Source organism: Melanotaenia boesemani, chromosome 15, assembly GCF_017639745.1.
Source record: "Melanotaenia boesemani isolate fMelBoe1 chromosome 15, fMelBoe1.pri, whole genome shotgun sequence".
Classification (NCBI taxonomy): Eukaryota; Metazoa; Chordata; class Actinopteri; order Atheriniformes; family Melanotaeniidae; genus Melanotaenia; species Melanotaenia boesemani.
Genome location: NC_055696.1, coordinates 14,099,282 through 14,120,462, shown reverse-complemented (window position 1 = coordinate 14,120,462; position 21,181 = coordinate 14,099,282). Strand labels below are relative to the sequence as shown.

Sequence of the window (21,181 nt, the reverse complement as noted above, 5' to 3'; positions counted from 1 at the left end):
CTGAGCAGACTGGGATGTGGCGTCCAATCATGTTTTCACTGTAAGTTGCTCTCTAGTTTGTAGAAGTATACTAGTCAAAAGTTAAATACAGCACCATTCATTTCTGTTTTCACAGCAACAATATACATTGCTAGTGGCCCTCTAAAAACAGTATGGATCAGGCTCTGACTGCAACTGCATTAGAATAAATCAAAAGAAAAAAAGGTTCAGACATGGCTATGAGGATTACACAATAGTATGTATGTTTTTAAGTTCATGATAGTAGATGAGTGTAATATAATCATACATTGTTTTTGGTGTGTCTTGTTTATTTGGTGGGCCAGAAACATTTTTGTAGAAATGTGGAAAATACAGTTTCATTTTTGTGTTTTGACAGCTTGGTTTGTCTTTAAAAGTGATTCAAAACCAGAAATATTCTGTTTAAAATTATCCAAAAAATACAGAAATTGGAATCATCATATCATAATAGTTAATGGATTAATTGCTAAAGATGATGAAAGCACGTTGTGTTTGTATATCTGGAGGTAGAAGAACAGCTATTTGGCTGTAAGATGCAGATGTTGGTCAGAGTTGTGTCAAAGATTTCAAATGAATAGTAGAACATTTGATGATTACTGGGTAGATGAAGACAATAAGCAGTCTGCTATTATAATTAACGAGGTAAAGGAGCATTTTATAAATTTTTGGGTTGTGGTTTGAACTGCCAAGGGGGTTATTTGGATTAGTTCAGGTCAGGGGTTGGGGCAGTGAATGACAGCCTACCTGGCACATGGAAATGCTTGGGGGCTTGAAAGGTGGAGGTGGTGGGTGTAGAACACCTGGGTTCTGGCTGACTGTAATAAGGTGAACTCCTGCCACTCTCTGCAGTCAGGCCAGGCAAGCACAGTGAGACAAACCAAAGCACAAATGGCCCATGTCCCCAAACAGAAAGACAGACAGGCAAATGAAGGACACACTGACTGATAACCTGATACATTATATGAATGCATACTTGTGTGTATGTGTGATTCAGAAATCACTTCACACTTCGCTCCACTTGCTATAAGCTTGTACAGTACAAATTTCTAATTAGGAACCTTTAATGTTCTATGTTTGTGAGTCTTTGCATGAGTAGGCACATTACCAGGGAGATAATAATGCAGTGGGGATCCTCCGTGGCGACTGAGTGTAGGCGAGTCGGTGAAGGCAGAGCTAGAGGAACGCCTGGTTCTCAGCTCCACACCATCCAAGAGATCCTAAGAATAAACAGAAAAGAGACAATCTTATTCTCCCAACTTTCTCTCCAAGACACTTTCATACATGTAAATAAAACTAAAATCACTGAAGAGATGTTTCATTTTAGTTTTGATGGTGATTTTACCAGATGACTCAGGACTCAGAGCAGGACAAGAATGATGAAATGCTTGAAAGAGTGGCTAAATATTATTGTATAACTTCATATTTTTATATATTTTTTTCATTGTTTGACAAAAGAAACAGAAAAAAAATGTGAATGAGAGAAGATTTGTTGGGAATCTAGATGTGTAAATATATGGTATATGTAAGCATAGAGAGTAGGAGAGAAGCAAATAGGTGTAGATGCCAGACAGAATACCAGCCCTGATGTTGGTTTTGCACCCCCTCAAACACCCTACCCAACCTCACAGCAACCTGAGGTCATAACTTCAAAGTCCTGTGAAAAATATTTTAAGTCATTTTCCCATTTCATTCATCTTTTACAGGAAGGTGTACAAAATTATTAAAACAGCTCCTGGACCGTCTCAAGTGCCCACTGTTTTAGCTTCTAAGCTTTCTAGTCTTCAGCTTGGGACTACTGCCCACAGATGTTTAGCTGTTTTTTTTTTCTTCTTCTCAACCAGAACCAACAATCTTCTTCTCCACCCCTTTAAGCATTCCCTTGATACATTAAGCCGTCTGGCTCCCTTTACCTCTATGCCCTTAATTAAACTGATTTTCCTATAAAGCCCCCAGTCTTTTTACCTTCACTGAGCAGAGCCTTTTGCTAATCTTATGCTTCATGTAAACTGTGCTATCAACACAGTCCCGTGGCTGTTTTGGCTGAGTGTCCAACATCTTTCCTTAAACTGTTGTCTGATGATTTTGAGCACAGATGGAAATAACTAGCTCACACTCACTCCAAATAACCTAACATGCATGTCTTTGAAATGTGGGGGGGTCTGCTGAAGTACCCAGGAGCCCACGCATACACGGTGAGATCATGCAAACTCCACAAAGAAAGGTCTGGCTATATTGTCGGAACCTTTTTTCAGCCCTGCTAAAACCTATGGCCACATCTTTCTCACCCCATGTGAAATTTGTGAGGCTTATAAGATGTCATGGATTACCTGCTTTCAGGCATGAAGCAGTTTCCAGGAGTTCTCCCAGTATTACTCAACTCAACAACTCTCATTGTGCAGTCTGTCCACTGCTCCTGTGCAACAGCCTTTAATTTTTACTCTTCTTCCTCGATCAAGGTCATTTTAAGCCAATGCCCTTCCTCTTCTTCTCACTTGGCCTGTTTGTCAATTCCTAAGAGACCTGCATTTTCTGTCTTCACTTTTGTGAAGCTGAAGTTTCCGTTCTTCTCAGCCTCTAGTCAACACGCAGGCATGAAAATCCATATTCTCCTTCCAATTCAGAAGAGTCCTTTAACACCATCATAATCTATGATGGTGATGGTCGATTTCAGGGGAACTGAATTCCACCAGTAAAGCTTTACTGATAAAAAGGACTGAGGGGCCCTAAACCCAGTGAATAACTCATGCTCTTTGTTTATACAATAGTACATGTGAACTGTGTATTCCTCTTTGTTCTGCATTCCCTTCTTTGGAGTAAAACAAACTGATTCATTAGACAGAAAAGGAGGACTGCAGGATGGAGTACTTACATGTGAGTATGGTGATAGGGAGCCCAATGACTGGATAAGAACAAGAGGAACAGAAAATATTTAGTTTTTCAGTATCAGAGTTATATGGTCAGTTTCCTTCTGCTTGAGTTCTGCTGTGTATTACCTGTCCACAACTGTATCTCTCCAGCGTGTCATTTGATAGGTGTGTGTGTGCATGGTCAGCCTGATAAGGAATAATATCTGGTTGCTGAATGTCATATATGGCTTTGACCCTGGGCAGAGCTGCCAAATGCTTGTAGTTCAAAACATCGCTGTCAGCCTTAGACTGGAAGCGAGACACAAGAGGACACACAAACACACTAAATAGTTGTTAATTAATAATAAAAGAAAAAAAATTTTTAAATCAAAGTTTGAAGAACTATAATAAAAGTATATTTAAAAGCTTTAGATATATAGGGATGTGGGGTGACAGTGGTGAGACAGACAGAAGTGTTAGCTTTCAGGGTCTGTTAACGCTTCTGTGTATATAGGTTAAATACTTGAATGACAACTGTGGCAGTGACAGCTGAGGATGTAACCATGGTTACAGCTACTCACGCAGATGAGGCGGTGAGGTGAGCCGAGGAGAGGTGACGAGCCTGGAGGAGAAACAGACGCCGTCTCTGAGGTTCGTCTCAGCTGGTGGATCAAACATTAGACCCAGAGTAAGAATATGAAGGAAGTTTGCTTCAATACTGCTGTCAGTGATGAGTTGGGATTTAATTTCATCTGGTAATAAAGTTTATAGCAGAAATACAGCTTGGTTGTTGATTTATCCTATTTTTCATCCTATTTAGCTTTAAAGAACTGTCAAACAGTTGGAGTCCTAGACGTATTCATCTCAGCAGCATTTATTCTTTATTAAACTCTGGAGATTTTTTAAAAATACAAACTTATTTTATATATTCTGTCATAAAAAGATATATTTAAAGTAACTAAAATGATTAAATATTACTTATTAAAGTAAAAGAAATAAGTTTAGACAACAAACTGAGGCAACTGCTTGCTTTAAGAGTCAGTGCGCTAGTTGTGGAACCACTTCAATTAATTTCTAGAAATGATATGCATTCACTAAAAGTATAACATCAATATAGCACACGGCATAATTAAAACTACATGAATAACAATTTTTTGTTTGCTTATGACTCATAAAATGCCACCAGATTTAGTTCATTTCAGATGGAAAACAGTAAAAGAAGACAAAGGCAGTCAAGGAATGAGTTTCTTTAAATTCAAAGAACACAGTACTGCGGCTTGTAAACAAAAAATGAGGCTAAAAAACACAGAAACAGAAAGAGTGAGAGACGAGCTGCGAACTGCAGCTACTTTGAGTAACACTCACCCTCAGTTTTCTCTCCAGTCGAGCTGCTTCTTTACACATGGGGTGCCAAACCTCTGAACCTGTCCACACACAGAGAAACACACAGTTTTGCCTTATTTTACTTTGTTTATTGTTTGTGGGCAGCAATCATACAGCTTCATGAGATCCTATGAAAGGCGTAGCAGCATCTTTCAAGTATCTCTACATCAATTAGCAAAACAGACAGGGTCTATGAATGGTGTTTGCCTGATCTGGGAACAGAGGATTTAGTTCTTTTGGTCTCCCCACATAGATAAACAGTGAAAGAATTTTTAGCTGTGCAAACAGCAAATGGCTTTAAGAAGCCATATTTGTACACCCCTTTGTTCAAACTCTAATATCTCGACAACTATTGGATGGGCATAAGATTCTGTGGATTCATTTCTCCTAAAATATTAGCCATGGTTATGACCTTACATAATTTTCAATTTGGTTATTGCTTTGATTCTTGGATAAACACATCACCTCTCTTCATTTAGTGTTCTGTATTCTCTTTGACATCAGTTGGTATGTGTCACCATATTTACACAGGAATCTTAAACTTGCTTAACATCAGCATATTAGCTTAATTGCTCTGTGCATATTAGCATGCTAATTTAACTCTGGCTTGGCACAGCACAGTGTGGAATGCATCAATAATTAGTGAACACGTAAGTGCAGTGATCTTTTTCAATGTAGTACAGGAATTCGGCCTTCAAGTCCACCCTCACATGGGCTTTTGTGTTCTACCGTAAGTCACTCTTTTCAACTATATATGGTGTGATTGATTTTTAAATCATTGTTGGTACAGTTCTCTTGTTTATTACCCTCATCACCTGCATTGCACATTGGACCAAACCTTTTTTTTCATAATCTTTCACCTTGGAATAATAGGAGGTACTTTTTGCATCCAGTCTTATGGTAAAGGTGCTAATAAATGGGTAGTGTGTGTTTTGTGAGTTCGAAGTAAAACACAAGTAAAAGCAGCAAATAAGAGATTAAGTCTTATTTTCAAACTTCATGAATGTAAAGTGAGGATTTCTTGGATTAAGATTTTTTTAAAAGCAGCATATGATTTCAAATTTAATTTTCCATTATTTCATAAAAGTTAAAGATGTTCTAAAATGTTTCATAGGCTACAGTTTCCAGCTTCACAACGGGTGCAGTTGACATTCAGATATTTTAAAGTAGCTACCCCAGATGAAGCATATTGAAGGCAACAGCATGAGCTGGGGACTGCAAAACATTTCTTGGAGATTTCATCCACAGCGGAGCTGCCATAAGCAAACTGTTGATGTTTTTACCTTAAACAGAGAAACACGCCATTTTTGCACTGAGTGGATTATTGACCTAAATACAGAGCTTAGTATTGTTTTTACATGATTTTCCACAGTGCAAGCATTGAATACTTGGCTAAATTACTCAATAAGGAAATTCAGCTTTAATGGTAGCACCCCTTTATCAGTTCAAAAGCCCAAGAAAGGAACAGAGAGGAACAAAGATGATGGCAAAAAAGTCAGAAAGTAAAGTATTGAAATATTGTGGTACACAATAAAGCGTGTCGGTATTCTTACTTATTTAGCAAACCTGTACCTGAGATTGCAAAATTGTTTTTCTTTATTTAAATGGAAATTAACAGAAAAAAATGTGAACATTAGGAGAATAGCATCTGACAGAAAAGATGAATAAGGTTGCCTGAGAGGAACGAGTGAGGCAGAGAAACAAAAAGCAGAGGATGACCTGCAGATAACAGAAGAAAGAGGAAATGAACCAAGGCTATTAGATCTTATTCAAAACAATAAAGTACTAATGCCAGGATGTTATACCCATGTAGATCTGATAGTGATGATGACATTAATATATCCACTCAGTACATACACATTCACACACACACTCGCATGCAAATGTATCATTTCCTTGGACCTTGGAGCCATTCAGGCCAGCAGAATGGACTCGGTTAGATGATCATGACTCTAATATACAACCACCATCAACACCATCAATCTGACCTGCACAGACATGCACACACATGCACACACACACCCACACATAGGCACAAACAACCCCAGATGCCAAGTATAGTCAGCAAGCAGACACAGTCTCTCACAAACCCGCACACAAAATCAATACTGTAGACAGAAAGCATGCGTGGTGATTCACTGCACCCCCGTTCCACCCACTCTCCTCAACTCCACTGGCAAACAGATGTGCGGCCTTGAGATCCTTTAACTCCTGGATGAGGAGAAATAACATTTTGCAAAGAACAGGAATTCAGTCACAGACTTACTGGAATATTATTTTGTGCCTGAAGTTAGTCAAACATTTCCTATAGAAACATGACCTTTCTATGTTTTTCTACACACAGATACTGTGTATTGTCACAGATAAAAGACCCTTTTTCTTTTGTTTTTACTTTATCTGAAACACTTTTGACAATGACTATATAAAATAACATATTTTTTTATCTGTTTGCTGGATAATTTTTCCAAGGACATGAACTTATGGCTAATGCTGTCACTTAGATCTGTACAAGTATGTCAGCTTCCCTTCACTGAGTAAAACAAGAGAGACTGTTAAGCCTACGTTACTACATAGATGTGGGAGTGTTCCCTTTAGATACTTGTATTTGATTTTGACTGACAAAAATATCCTTTTTGGCACTACTGATCAGTCATCTGTGGCCAAAAGAACAACACAGCTTGCAGAAATCATCTTCTTCTTGTTGAGTCAAACTCTGCAACTATAAGTGTTATCAAATCAAGCCCGCTGATTATTTTGGTGGATAAATATAGATTTTAATGGCGTATATTTAGCTGATTAATCTGGAGAAGAAAATTCTGAGCACTGAATATTTCAGCTTACTTTAATAATAGCATTATTAGAAGCAATAAATTAACTGGTTACTTTTAAGATGTGCTTGGTTTTTTAGGACATGTTATTTGTCAAAAAAGATTTAAAGTAACTTGTGTGCAGAAGTCAGTCTACACACAGCAACATCATGATCAAATTTACCCTCTTTAGATTAATAAAACTGTAAATAATCAGAACTTAATATGAAAGTTATATCATACATGACATCTCAATATATTTTGTACAGTTTGTAGACCAACTACTGCTCATGTGTCTGATCAAGAAATAAGCACAGTGAATGGATTTCAATCTGCAGGAACAGACAAACTGAGCAAACAATGGTGAAGCCACTATTAGTAATATATGGACTTAAATAAAATGTTTCATGCTATATGCTGGAAAGGTATTGAAGTATCTTATTCTCAGCATTTCATAATTAGAACTGATTAAAAGTACATAGATTGGGATTATATGTCGTTGCAGCTTAAGCAGAGTGCAAAGAGTAGTGAATTTTAGACTCCATGTATAGACAGGCTGCCAGAGGTATTACCATATAAGGTTCTTAGTCTCCTAGGTGACCTAGAGACTGGACGTCAGCACCCCAACCTCCTATATGTAAACATATGTGTTTTCACATGTTTGGTCAACTTAGGACTAAGAAATGTCTTTGTCTTAAAGGTATATAAGGATGCCACACACATGTGGTTTGGGGATTCTCAAAATTTGGCCAGAGACCTCACAGAGACACATATCTGTTTAAGATCTCCCTTCTTGTAATAAACCATCATAAAGACATCATATCACAGAAATGACCATGAAGACACCAACGACACCAAAAGAAGAAACAACAGTATGGCACTGAGAGGAGAGGAGAAGTTGTCAACCGTATGATGGCTTTACAAAACTACAGAATGTTATCAAAGACAATAAACTACAAAATGCCGTCACAAACTATTCTTCCACATCACCTACTTCCACAAAATAAACATCAGTATCAGAAAATAAAGGGAAAGGACATGAGATCTAGAATGAATGTAAAACCTGAGCAAACCTGCCATAGGTTTTCAGACGTCGCAGTAATAAATGGAGTGGTGATCAGTGTGAGGAAGAACACAAAACAAGTTGCCTTGGTTGTGTTGTTACTTCTTCATATTGATGACTATTGGTTATATTTCTCCTTTAGAAACAGCTGATATTTCATTCTATCAGTCACGTAAATGAAACTTGTGTTATGGCATAACTTAGTTTAAAAAGATGTTTCTTATGTGCACTGATTTTTTCAACCAGGCAGCTACAGAAGCTTAAGATTTAGCTGATTTTTCCAAAATATAATTTCAGTGTACTGACATTTTTTTCATTCGTTCCATCTGTTTTATGAATGAATGTTGAGATAAAACATCCATAATCAGTAAATAAAATAGTAATTCATCTCCACCAAATGCACACGGAATTAAACGTCTACACACATGCACACCATTTCTTATTCCAGCCACGCATCATGAGATTGATTGCAAGGATGTGTGTGCACGAGTTGTGTGTGCAATTGTTAGTGTGCATGTGTGTGTGTCCTAATTGAGTGCATCTCATGAGGGTGATTGCTCAACCTTTCTACATGTCTGAAGTCATCAAAAGGAGTGAATGTAACCTTGGGGCAGCTCACAGGAGCTCAGCACACACATACATATAACCACAAACACATCTGCAAACACACCTGCATTTAAACGTAGCTACACAAATGTGACTACATGCATTAAACTAGATGCACAGAAAATGATGGGTGCATTTACAGGTATAGATCAAAACCACATTTTCACTTTCTCATCAACACACACACTTCAAGTCCAAAATGCAAATGGTAAGTTTTACTGGTGGCTCTGAGAGGGAGAGCAGCAGAATGCCAATGAGGTAAAACAGGAGGTGTCAACCTGTGTGGTGACTCATGTGTCAGCCACATGTTACGGTACAGTAGCTCCACATTTCATCTCAACCCTTACAGACTGAGTTATCTGAGACAGACTAAATTTCCTACATACATTTCTTCTTATATTAACTTTAGTGGAATTATCTGAATCCCTTTTGAGAATCCAGTTTATCTAGAAAAGCTATCAGAGTTTGAATGTGAAGTTCTTTTATTTTTAGGTTTCCTCTTATCAGCTACAGTACTTCCATGTGCAGCTATTTGCATTAATATCGTGTCCTTAAATAAATGCAGCTGTAAAATATCTGATAGCATTTTCAAACTGGATGTACATGCAAAATGTTCCTGTTGTATATTATTATTTTTACAGCATAACACACATAGATTACAGTCAATATTAATGTCAAGGTTAAATAATACAATCTTAGAGTTGATTGTTAGTGTGGGAGACATGTTGTTGAACAAATGCATAAAGATTTTTACATCACTTTTTACTTCTGCCCTCAGTGATTCCATTTGATCCCAATTTTTCACTGATAAAGATATATAAAAATGTTCCATGGGTAAATCAATAATCAGTTCCTCATCTGAAGAACTATTAGTGTAAAACAGCTGATTGTGGTTGCAACATGTAGGACGTTTGTTTTTCAAAAGAACATACAAATGCAAATTTTGCCCCTACTGTGAAGAAGATCTTCAAGTATCATTATATCCTTCGAGCTGACGATATCTATTCTGCTCATTAGCTAACATAAATTACTATTATCTAATTACTAAAGCAAAAGTTCCAGGATGATTCAATTTAAATCCCTGATAGAGCTGGTTTCATTCAGAATAATTATGTCAGTGACAGCGCAGAGTAATGGACCCAACCTCAGAGTTGAAGGATAAAAGGTAATTGACTTCAGCCTTTCAGTGTGTCAGATGGTGGAGAGTGTATATATGCATTTCTGTGTCTTTACCATTCATTCCGGTTCCAAGTGTTATATGTAAAATCAATAACCTTTTTAATTGTACTTTGTTAAAAGCAGTCTCTTAACAGGTCACCACATCTAACCTTTCTGGCTTGCCTTCTCTTTGCATCCAGTCAACCATACATAATTCATGATCCCGGCTAATATTTAAACTTAACTCCTTAAGAAAACCTAACTCACCTTAAGTCTCTAACTCTAGTTGTCACATTTCACCTCCCTGTTCTCACTTCCAAAGCTTAAACTACAAAATATAGTCTTCAATAAAAATGAATGCAATAATATGTTAAATTTTGGGCTCTTACATAATTCTGCATGAGAAGTTTGCAAATCAATTTCCACATAGACCTGAAATAAAATGCAATGTAGTTTGGAAACAAGTCCTGTGAATGTGTAAAATTAAAACATTGTCACTTCAGTCAGTAATTCTAATTTCAAAGAAAATAGGTTGCAAAATTTCATGAAAAGAAGATCAGAGCTGATGGAGACAAGGTAATGGCTTCTGCAACAGGGTGCTGTAAACAGCTAAAAAATCCAAACTGCACTACCTCCAGAGGTGAATGCTAGCCTTGATCCCTTACAATCCCTTTACTTCAATAAAGTAAAACATAGGAGGAAAGATCTCAAGAGAGCAGTGCATGAAATACAGCAAAGAATGTCAAAGAACTATCCACTATATTAAAAACACAGCGTGAAGGGAGGCAGGTCCCCACAATATGATTGTGCAAACAGATTTATGTCCCCACATCTTGAGAAATGCAAGTACACACTAACACAGTTCTACAGATGCAGAATAAGATACAGGCCATCTGGATCCTTGCAGGGTACAGCTTATCTAATAGCTGCTCCAAGTCTATTTTTATGCCTGTTAACTGTACAAACGGAGAAGCAGCTCTGTATTTCTTTAAACATATTTTACAACTGAAATCATTTTATGGCATTTATTTTGGTCATAATACAGCACAATTTCACATTTTTATCAGGTTACTACATGTTATTGCAACAATAAGTAAAACAGTTTGAACTGTTTTACCTGTAAGGTACATTTCCTCTCCTTCCAGGAACATCATGTGACAGCGGGTACACCTGGCACAGCTGGGGTGGTAGTGCTTCCCTCCAGCCTGAAGGAGAAATAAGGAGAGAAAAAGGGAGAGAAAGGAAAGGAAAGAACTTAGGCAAGAGGAAGCAAAAAGGAGGTGACACAAATGAGAAAATTAGAACAGAGTGGCGATTGATAAGAAAACAACAAGAGTGATGAATGGAGAGAGCTGCGATAAGGGTTAGAAAAAAAGAATGAATGGGGTAGAAGAGTTGTGACTAAAAAACACTTTAGTCATTTCAAGGACAGATGCACTTTTTCACAGCTTTTTAAAGACTCTCTCTCAAACACACACACAGATAAGAATCATACACATTCCCATTGTTGTTCCCATCTGTCTTATGCATTTACACATTTTAACACATATCCACAATTAAGGAAAAAAATGCTCTCACCTCTAGTACTCTGCCGCTGATGTACCTGTTACAGCTCTCACACCTGATCCCAAACTGACTGTGGTAGTCAGTCTCACAGTAAGGTACCCCATCTCTGCCAACAGGAGAAAACTGTTTTTACATCATGGGTTTCTGCAACTTTCAGCCTGTTATTTCCACATTTAAAATTTAAATTCATGCAACAGCGGCTTTTCAGAAAGGAGAATGCTGATTTATCGAGGAAAAACGTGTCATGTTTGGTGACAACAACTGCAATACACATGTGGAGGATCAAGCCACCTACTTGCTGATGTATTCTCCAGTGAGCACACAGCTGCACGTCTGGCATTTAAAACAACTGACATGCCACTGCCTCTCCAGGGCCAACAGAGACTGACCTTGTTTGATCTCTTCACCACAGCCGGCACAGTCTGAAGGACAGGAGAGGAGGGGCAGGGAGGGCAGCAATGAGAGAGCAGCCAATTATGCTGGAAACATTTTTTAGCATTTTAACTTTTATCAGCCTCCCTCTACATCTGTTGCTTCTCTGGTCATTTCTTTCCTTTCTCTCCTCTTTTCCTCATCCCCCTCTCTTGTTGAGATGGTGAAACTGTCTCTGCCAGATGGAGCTACCAGATTCAGGCTGCAAGACTGAGATGGCAGACCACCTTCTGTGTATGTGTGTGTGTGTGTGTTTTAGAAGGCTTGTAGCTGCAGGTAATGTGGCTGTTTTTGGACACTACAATTCCTGTAGGAGAACAGTCTTCACTTGATAGATGAATCACAAAGATGTGAGTAATTTCAAATCATATTATAGGTGAGATAAAGTCATGTCTATTTTAAAAACAGAATATGATGCAGCAGCTTATTGTTGTTGCACTAATCTATATTAGGACAAAGCATAACACCAATGAGGTCATTTTTCTTAATGCTGACTAGCAACGGTTGATAAATCTAATTCATATGTGCTATAAATCCACAGTTCCGTCAAAAATCACTAAAATCCCATTAATAAGTCAAACATGTTTCAATGGTAGTATGTTTCTTTATTACAAAGTACATGGGTACCTAATTTTGATTTCCAATATGCTGTCCCTCTGTCAAAAGTACTATATGTGTGTTAATCTATTTGCATTAGATTTAATGGAGATGCCTCTGGTGAACTTTTGTCTAAAATTACTACAGTTTTTACAATAGATGAAAAGATAACCATGTTAGTGTTAAAATAGATGGTTATGGGGTCAAGAACATAGAAAATATAAAAGAAATTAGAGTCTTGAAAAACAGCCTACAGAATGGTTGATCTTGGTCATTTCAGTGATTTTATGGACTTAAAGCTCTGTTTTTCTGTGTAGTGTTTGTAAGCTTGGCGCTGTTGGTAAAAAGTTGCTGATAATCAGGTTTTTATTCATAAAAAGAATATGAACATGATCATTCCTCCATCTGCTTTGGGTATTGGTTGATTTTTACATTAAAACTAGTGGAACATGCTCATATACTCTAGATATTTGCTTTAGTGACCTGTATTAAGGTCAAAAATAACATATTACAACAGGAATGTGTTCATCATTGTTATTCAACAGATTAAAACACCTCACAGTTACTGGCTATGCCTCACAGATGAAGCCTCATTAAGCCAACTTAGTGTTATATCAGAATAACAAACACATTGGTCAAAAAGTTTTTGCAAATTTCACACCAAAGTCTTGAGAATATGCAGCCATTTCAAAGGTTATCTGCTCATTTATAGAATATGACACTGTATTACACAACGTAAGTTATGGTGCACATGTATGTATTTCACACATTTGCCCCATTCAGAGATTTGAAAAATATAAATAAGAAAAAGTACAAAGAAAAGCAAACATATTTTAATTCTCTTCTTTTTTGTATATTTGTACATCACATATATCATATTATTAAATATGCAGTCTTATTATTATTAGGTCTTGTAGTATTACCATACGTCACTCCACAAGGTACAGAAGCTGCTGTCTGTGGTTTTCTGGGCTCTTCACAATGCAAAGATGTTTGTGTGTATTGCCGTTGGTGGGCTGTGATTTGGTGTCCTACAGTGGTGCTACAGAAATTTCTAGTGGAGTTTTAGGCTTCAATTTTTTGGAGAAGACAAAAAATTGTTCAAGACTATCAATGTGGCTGCTAAATACTTTAGAATCAAGTATAAAGCAGGTTTTATTAAATAATTTAATGTAGTTCCTCAAACATAGAGCTGACAGCCCACTGAACGCTTTGTCTCACGATGCCTGCCCTGTTTGTCATAATCTCCCATGTCATCTGTGCCAAGTTTACAATATGTTATGTGTCACACAAACACATGGTGTGGTATGCATATGTGCACACATATTAGTGTGTGTGTGTGTTTGATCTTACAACTTGGTCCATGGACCTTGACGGGTTTGTCGCTGTTCAGAGAGTGTGAGCACTGCTGACATACACATTTTTTCCCACAGAAGGTCACTCTGTCTCCAATTGGGAATGGACTCCTAGAACACACACACACACACACACACACACACACACACACACACACACACACACACACACACACACACACACACACACACACACACACACAAAATAACTTCAGTGATACCAAACAGACAAGATAGTGCATTATCGCACCATCTGAGATGGAGAATTAAGACAAAGAAGTCCATGTAGCATCTCTCTTCACTGTAAATTGGCAGACAGTAGTTCCACTCTGTTCACTGTTAGGACACACTGCTTCTCTGTTGTTTATTTCCTACCGCGCAGAGCATACATGGATTGTCATAGCAACACCATGTAAAATTGCTAAGGAGGATGCCTTCGCACAAGCCCCCAATTACAGAACATTTAGACATAAGTAAGCAGACAGTTGCATACTACAAAGCTTACAGTTTCAGTTGAATAATAGAAAAAAAGAAGAAAAAATATAAAAAGAAATAAAGAGGAAATATGTGCTCTTAATTTATAAAACATGCATTTCGGTTTGTAATTTGTAGCCACTGATTTGCTGACATCTTCTCTCTTCAGAGATCAAGGGATGATGCTGGAGTTCAGCAATGTGGCAGAGAAGTTGTGGGAGCAACACGTGATAATACTCTCTGACCAATCAGTTGTCTGCAGTGATAACAACTAATATTTTATTATTGGCTCAGTTAGTGAGGAGCCCTAATCATGATCAAACTAAAACATAAATAGGGTATTTCTCTAAATCCATTGGTTCTTACCTACAAAGAAGGTTTCTCATCAATTTTCTGCTTTTCAAATCAAATCAGATTTTATTTATAAAGCACTTTTTATGGAAAAAGCAACTGGTACTCTTTAGCACATGTGTTGCTGCTTTTATGCACCCAAACAATACCAGCTCATTCAGCTCAGAGATAAAAATAAGGATGCTAGCTTTGCTGTTTCTTTTTCTTCACTTTGATGTGTCTTTGTGTTTGCAAGTGTGCTTGCTGTCTCTTATGTTTTTCTTCCTTTAATTTCTGTGGTCAGTAATTCTCTTTGTGATAAATTATTTAGTAAATTTGTCACTCTTAATGAGTTTAATTGTGATTGGCTGCAAGCATTTGAATGAAGACTTAGCACTGTTGAAATCCTGCAGAAGTCACATCATTTACTAATGTGCAGATGATCTGTGCTGTCACTAAGGGGGAAATTACAAACACCAGAATTTACTGGCCTGTAGTACATATGCAACATACTGCATTTTAATTATAAAATGAACTATGTCTAGACAGACTTGCAAAGGCATTAATCCATTGCACGGGGCTCATTGAAAATCTAATTTGTTGTATGAATTTTTATGGCCACAGATGAATAAGTGCTGGGAGCATGAGCAAAAAAACATTTTTTCAATCCACTGAATTACTGCCCTTAAAAGGCATTTTCACATTTTTCTTTAAAAAATTTCTTAAAAAAGCAGATATAATTTGATTAAGATGGTAAAAATTTATTTTTCCAGCTAATTAACTTCTGTAAAACATGTTAATCTAAAATTATATGAACACTCTTCTCTTACCTGCAGATGCTGCAGACAAAACAATGCGGGTGATACGTCCTCCCCAGGGCAGACACCACCTCTCCAGTTATGTACTGGTCACAGCTGTCGCACTGGGTCCCGTAGAGCCGCTGGTAGTCCTCTGTACAGATGTACTCACCAGAATGGTGGAAGAAACCCGAGTGCACCAGATCACAGCCGCACACTGAGCAGAGGAGAGAAAAACAAAGCTTCCAGCTTACAATGTTTCTCAGAAATACAAGCAGACAGTAATTGTTTCTAAGTCTTTACAGAAACTTGTTATTTAGGACATTATTACATTATCACACCTTTAACGTATTGTTAGATCAGTGTTTATATGGCAAATGCTGTGACTAAATCTGTTTTTAGCATTGTTTGACACAAACACTAGAGTTAATCCACTCACCTAAAGATTTCGCCTGCTGGTTTAAGGGCAGCTAGAGTGACAGTAATTACGGTCAGTGTTGTGTGTATGTGTGTCTGATTGTGTGAGAGAGTGAGCTCCATTTGTGGGGGTGTTTCCTACAATCTGCTGTCTTCTGACCTCTAAAGGGTTAATACTATAATCTGGGTTTGGGGATTAAAGCAGTTATTGTCCAGTCTCAAACTGCACAATATGTCATGCTTGTCTGGTCATATGAATGCCTTTAAAGTGAAAAAAAGAAAGATTTCATCACTTCCGATTGTTAGATCCAGTCTTTCATTTATTCTGCAGTGTCATGATGACACCAAAACAAAGGGTGAGCTGTTCAGCATGATGGTATGAGCCAGAATTTACATAAAACCTGGAACAACCTATCTGTAAACTGTGTTCACACATAAATAACATGGCATTAAAACTGAAATGTCCTTATAAGCTCCTCACTTTACTCGCATAAGCTTTAAAGTTTACTCAGCTTTTTTACACGAAAATGTTAGTTTTGTATAAAAGAAAAAAAAAACATTTTAATAAATAGTGATAACGGCTAGTTTGTGTTTATGAAAATGTGACACCTTTATATGCATTATTGCAGACAGTGCTGTGTGACACAGCCCAAGAAAAAAGTGCACACTTTGTGTTTACTATATGTCCTGACAGCGTGATGTACGACTTTTATTAAGCAAATGCAAAGTCCTTCAGCCAAATGATTGTTTCTGGTCCAGTTGTGCCAACAGTGTGAGGAGGTGGTTGGTAAAGTGGTTTAAAAGGAGCTGAACCAAGATTTGCTCCAGTTGGAGGGAGCTTACCCTCTCTTCACCTTCAGTAAGCTGCATTTTACAGTAAACATTATGCACTGTTCTGAACAGATCATGACAACTGTCCTAAAAATAAAAAATAAAATTATTATGTTTTGCCTATATAGCTTTACACAAGTCAGCTTCACATGTATCTGTCACTGAGACATAATCAGGAGTGTACAGGCATGGTGAATAGAGGTAAATGCTGCAGTATGATGAGTAGCACAATGATACAACCAGAATGAAAATGTAGGTTAGACATCTGAAAGGCAGCCAACGGATCAAGATATTTGACAGTGAATTGAGTGTCTGTTCTGTAATTAAGCTAATGGATCTAAACACAGCAGGGTGAATAGATCTGAGCTGATCCAGGCCAGAGTGTTAAGAGGCTCAAACAGAGAGTGAGAGACCGAGACTGACACTGTTGAGTCAAGCTGAGGAAGCTATGTGAGAGGAAAATAACAATACTTGATACAAGCCCACAGCCAGTACATGAAATTGTTATTTTCAAGAGGAAAAGTTAAAACGACTTTAATTAAAGTGTATATTAACCATGCTCCCATTCAGGCATTTACATGGTGTATATCAGGGGTGTCCAGCTCTGGTCCTTGAGTGCCACAATCCTGCAGGTTTTAGATGTCTCCCTGATCCAACACACCTGACTCAAAATAAATTTGAATTAGTCCATTACAACAGTTTGCTGTAAAGTTCTGCCCAGGCATGTTCAGTCTGATTTGGGTGTGCAGCAGCAGAAAACATCCAAAACCTGCAGAAAACCAACCTCGAGGACCAATTCTGGACACTAATACTTTATGTATTCAGTCCATATTTTGTACCAGCCTGCCACAGTTACAGTGTGCCCTCTGTCCATTACAGGTTGCTTCTTGCCAAGAGTCCAATAATTATAAAAAACAGCATCATTACCGATATTGTTTGTAGCATGATGTTGCTTAAATTCTATCAGTCTGCAGTGGAGAGTTCATTTTTCTCTGCAGTCATCGAGGCAGCAGCATCAGAGACTCAAAGGAGCTACAGAAATAGATGAAGAAGGCTGGCAGTCTGCTGGAGACTGCTCTGAAGCCACCAGCGCTGAGCTTGTTGTTGAAAAGAGGAATGCTGCAAAAGCTGCTCAGCAAAATGGACAACATCACAAACCCTCAACACAACATACATGATCAAAAAAAGATGTGTCTTCAGAGGCTTTTCAGCTCTACTGCTATGAGGACCAGAACAGAAGGTCATTCCTGCCCACAGCAACAACCTTGCACAATGACTGTGCCAAGAGAGGGGGACTTATTTTAGAAGAAATACATGATTAATCTGCATTTGTATTTGTCCTTGTCTCTAAGTTTTCCTTTTGTTAAATAATATAGAGAATGTTTCCCTTTATATAGCAACAAGTTTCTTAACTATTGTTCAGTTCGAATGAGTCTAGTCTGTTGCATAGCTTCACAGTGACACCATTTTATTTGAAAAGTGCATTTAAAATAAAATGTTATTAAAATGTTTAAGGAATAAAAAGAATAACAGTAAGCAAAAAAAAAAAAAGTATTGTTTGCACAAAAAGTAAGGACATTTGTTTTGTAGAGTATTTCAGTTATTTTTGTTGTAACAATGCTTCTTGGGAATAAATCTCACACTGTTGGAAAGCCTGTTTATTTCTTTTTAAATGGTGCCACATTTGTAAGAAAAATGTATTTGTGAGATGAGCAGAAGAGAGTTTGTGAGTTTTACAGTTAAAAAAACTTCTCATTTTTTTCTGCCAAAAACAAATAGCCTGTATTGCTGATGGCTCTTGTTTTGAGTTTAACAAAACAGGACATTTAACAAACTCTCAAATCCCTCAGTAGCATGTGAAAGAACCATTCACAGCCACAACAGCCTGGCACCTCCTCCTTATGGTCACCAGCTTGGCTATGCACAGCTGTGAGATGGCGACCTTCTTTAACCAGCATTTGTTGAAATCAGCCATTATTGTTGTGTTTGCCACTCTGGCACACACATCTCACCTAAGGATATCCCCCACCATCACACTGCTTCAACCAAAAGCTGTTTGTGTAGAGGTTTCTAGATTTTAAGGTGACATTTCTGGCAGCAGTGGTCCAAATCTGATCTGCACAGATACAGTTGTAGAGCACTTCTTATTAATAACCCCAGTGGTAGTTAAGAGAAGGGAAAACACATCTGGATGCCTGCAGTCATGCACATGCTCCCTTTCTGTATTAAGGTGTGAGGAATCATCTTGGACTTGACCTCCTCAAAATCCTTTTTGAACAGACAGGCTTTGCTGTGTATAAAACTTTATCATCACCTGTGCTGGGGTCTGTTGTTTGCAGATTACATGTGTAAGCTTGGCTAGTGTTATACACCAACGGCATTGTAGTTGGGCCAAATCAGATCAAATCCATTTATGAAGCACGTTGAAAACAGATAGAGCTGACTACACTGCTTTACACAACATTAAGGCAAAACATCATCAAAACTGACACAACATGGTGATTAAAACTATGTCACACTGAAAGTTAAAACAGTAATTAAATAAGATTTGTTAAAGGAAATAAAATTAATATTAAAATACATAAAATACTTAGGAAGTTGATGGCTATTCAAAGCACATATCGTCTTAAATGTTTCAGTGGATGGGGCACATTTAATTGACAGTGGAAAATCTCCTAAAGCTTAGCAACAATGAATGAAAAAGCACAATCATCCTTACTGACAAACCTTAATCGAACAACAGTTTTAAGTAATTGTTCGGAGGATATAGGAAGGCGGATTCCTTGCATAATAGATCTAAAACTAAACATTATTAATAATTTATCCTTACTGACTCTCTGTGGTAAGTCTGAAGATGTAAAAGTAAAGTTTTTCTAAAAGTAAACAGAAACTAGGACAACATCTCAAACAAAGAAATACTGAAATGTGAATTTGTGTTTTTCTTAGTATCTAATGTGGCAAAGCTGCTGTTGTACAACTCTGAAATGCCAGTCTGACCTTTATTTGCCTGCCAGCTGTAAAAAGAGTTACAGCTACTGCAACAAGCACTCATTCTCTGAACTCTGCTGTACATCAACAAAACATACATGTGACATGTGCCCAACAAGTTTATTATATCAGTGGGATTAAAAAATAGAGTATGTTGATGTGAGGCTTTCCTGGAACTGATTTACAAACCTACACACACACAAACACTCATACAGACAGACAGACAGACAGACAGACAGACCTCCTCCTGTCCACTAGGCCCAAACACACACTTAAGGATTGTGATTAAGTCCATCTCATCATTTCTCACCCTGCTGATAGCGTTCACATATTCATTACTGTCTAAATGGAAAGCTGTTAAGATGTGGATGAAAACAGGAAGGAGGGGGGGCTGTTAAGACTTGGTCCCTGTGGAGGGACCTTGGGTTTATTTGGATTTCAGATGACAGGCCAAAAACTGCCATGAAAACTGCATCATTGATCAAAATTCTATTACAAGTGTTTTATTTTCCAAAGGCTGACAATGTGAAAATAAAAACAGCTGAATAAAGGTTTATAACATTTTATTTTAGTATTGTCTAACTTTGTTTAAGGTCCCATGCTGTCTTAGCTGGTCACTGTCCATTAAAGCTGAAATATGTCAACAATCATCAGATAAATTACAGTAAAGGTTTCTACAGACAGTCATAAACAGTCATTAACCATATAATAAAACCACACATGATGAACCCCAGACTTTTCATCAGCTGCCATCCATGGGCTCACCTTCCTGGTCCAATGGCATTGCTACCATTTGCTAGCACTGCCATTGGACCATTGTCGATAAAACAACAAATTCTGTTGTCCTGCCTATCAAAACAATTATTCATAACAAAGTGCTTTTTTAAATGTAATCAGAGTACAACAAATACTGGGTTAGAAGGCACTGAGGAGTCTGAAAATCAAACACTTTAAGAATTTTTTCTCAGTTTTTCATAGTGCATTTAAAATTTTGCAAGAGCCTCCCTCAAGTGACTCATTTTTCCTGTGTTATCTCTAATTTAAAAAAAAAAAGAAAAAGAAAAGCCCAGCTAAATCAAGCTTAGTTAAATTCTGTTTGTTTCACATAGCACCAGATTACAACAAAAAGTTTTCTCAGAGCAGCAAATCTGATGATGAAAAAACTCAACATTTCTCTCTCTGTGCAAACCCCTGTGGTGAATTTAAAACCAGTTATTAATTGTCAAAGGTTTTCCTAAAATTAACCAATCAAGCTTTGCAGCAACCATATCAGTATGATCTCCTCATGATGGGTGACTGTCAAGACTAAGCCCAGCTATTTTACTTTATCCAACAGTTGTATGGGTTCACCAGGATTAGTTATTATTTATAGTTTATGTATAAAACTATTTTTGTTGGGATCCAAAGACATTAATTACACTTTTAGACATATCAAATGATAGTTACTTTGTTTTATACAATCATATACCACACTCAACTCATGTGCTAAAACAAATTTTCATCCAAGTCATTT

General features: G+C 37.4%; 1 protein-coding gene across 2 annotated transcripts in view; it reads right to left on the bottom strand.

Moving 5' to 3' along the window:
* Positions 1–21,181, bottom strand: part of LOC121654862 (actin-binding LIM protein 3-like) — a 53,358-nt gene that overhangs the window by 20,336 nt on the left and 11,841 nt on the right. Inside the window, exons 3-13 of one of the 2 annotated variants that reach the window (XM_042009201.1) lie at positions 15,466–15,649; positions 13,830–13,942; positions 11,743–11,869; positions 11,460–11,553; positions 10,999–11,086; positions 4,230–4,288; positions 3,446–3,526; positions 3,012–3,173; positions 2,888–2,917; positions 1,124–1,235; positions 763–861 (exon numbers count right to left, since the gene is read on the bottom strand). In XM_042009201.1, the coding sequence (XP_041865135.1) occupies positions 763–861; positions 1,124–1,235; positions 2,888–2,917; positions 3,012–3,173; positions 3,446–3,526; positions 4,230–4,288; positions 10,999–11,086; positions 11,460–11,553; positions 11,743–11,869; positions 13,830–13,942; positions 15,466–15,649 (1,149 nt within the window). The remainder of the gene's footprint in view (positions 1–762; positions 862–1,123; positions 1,236–2,887; positions 2,918–3,011; positions 3,174–3,445; positions 3,527–4,229; positions 4,289–10,998; positions 11,087–11,459; positions 11,554–11,742; positions 11,870–13,829; positions 13,943–15,465; positions 15,650–21,181) is intronic. The other variant, XM_042009202.1, reaches the window with a different exon arrangement.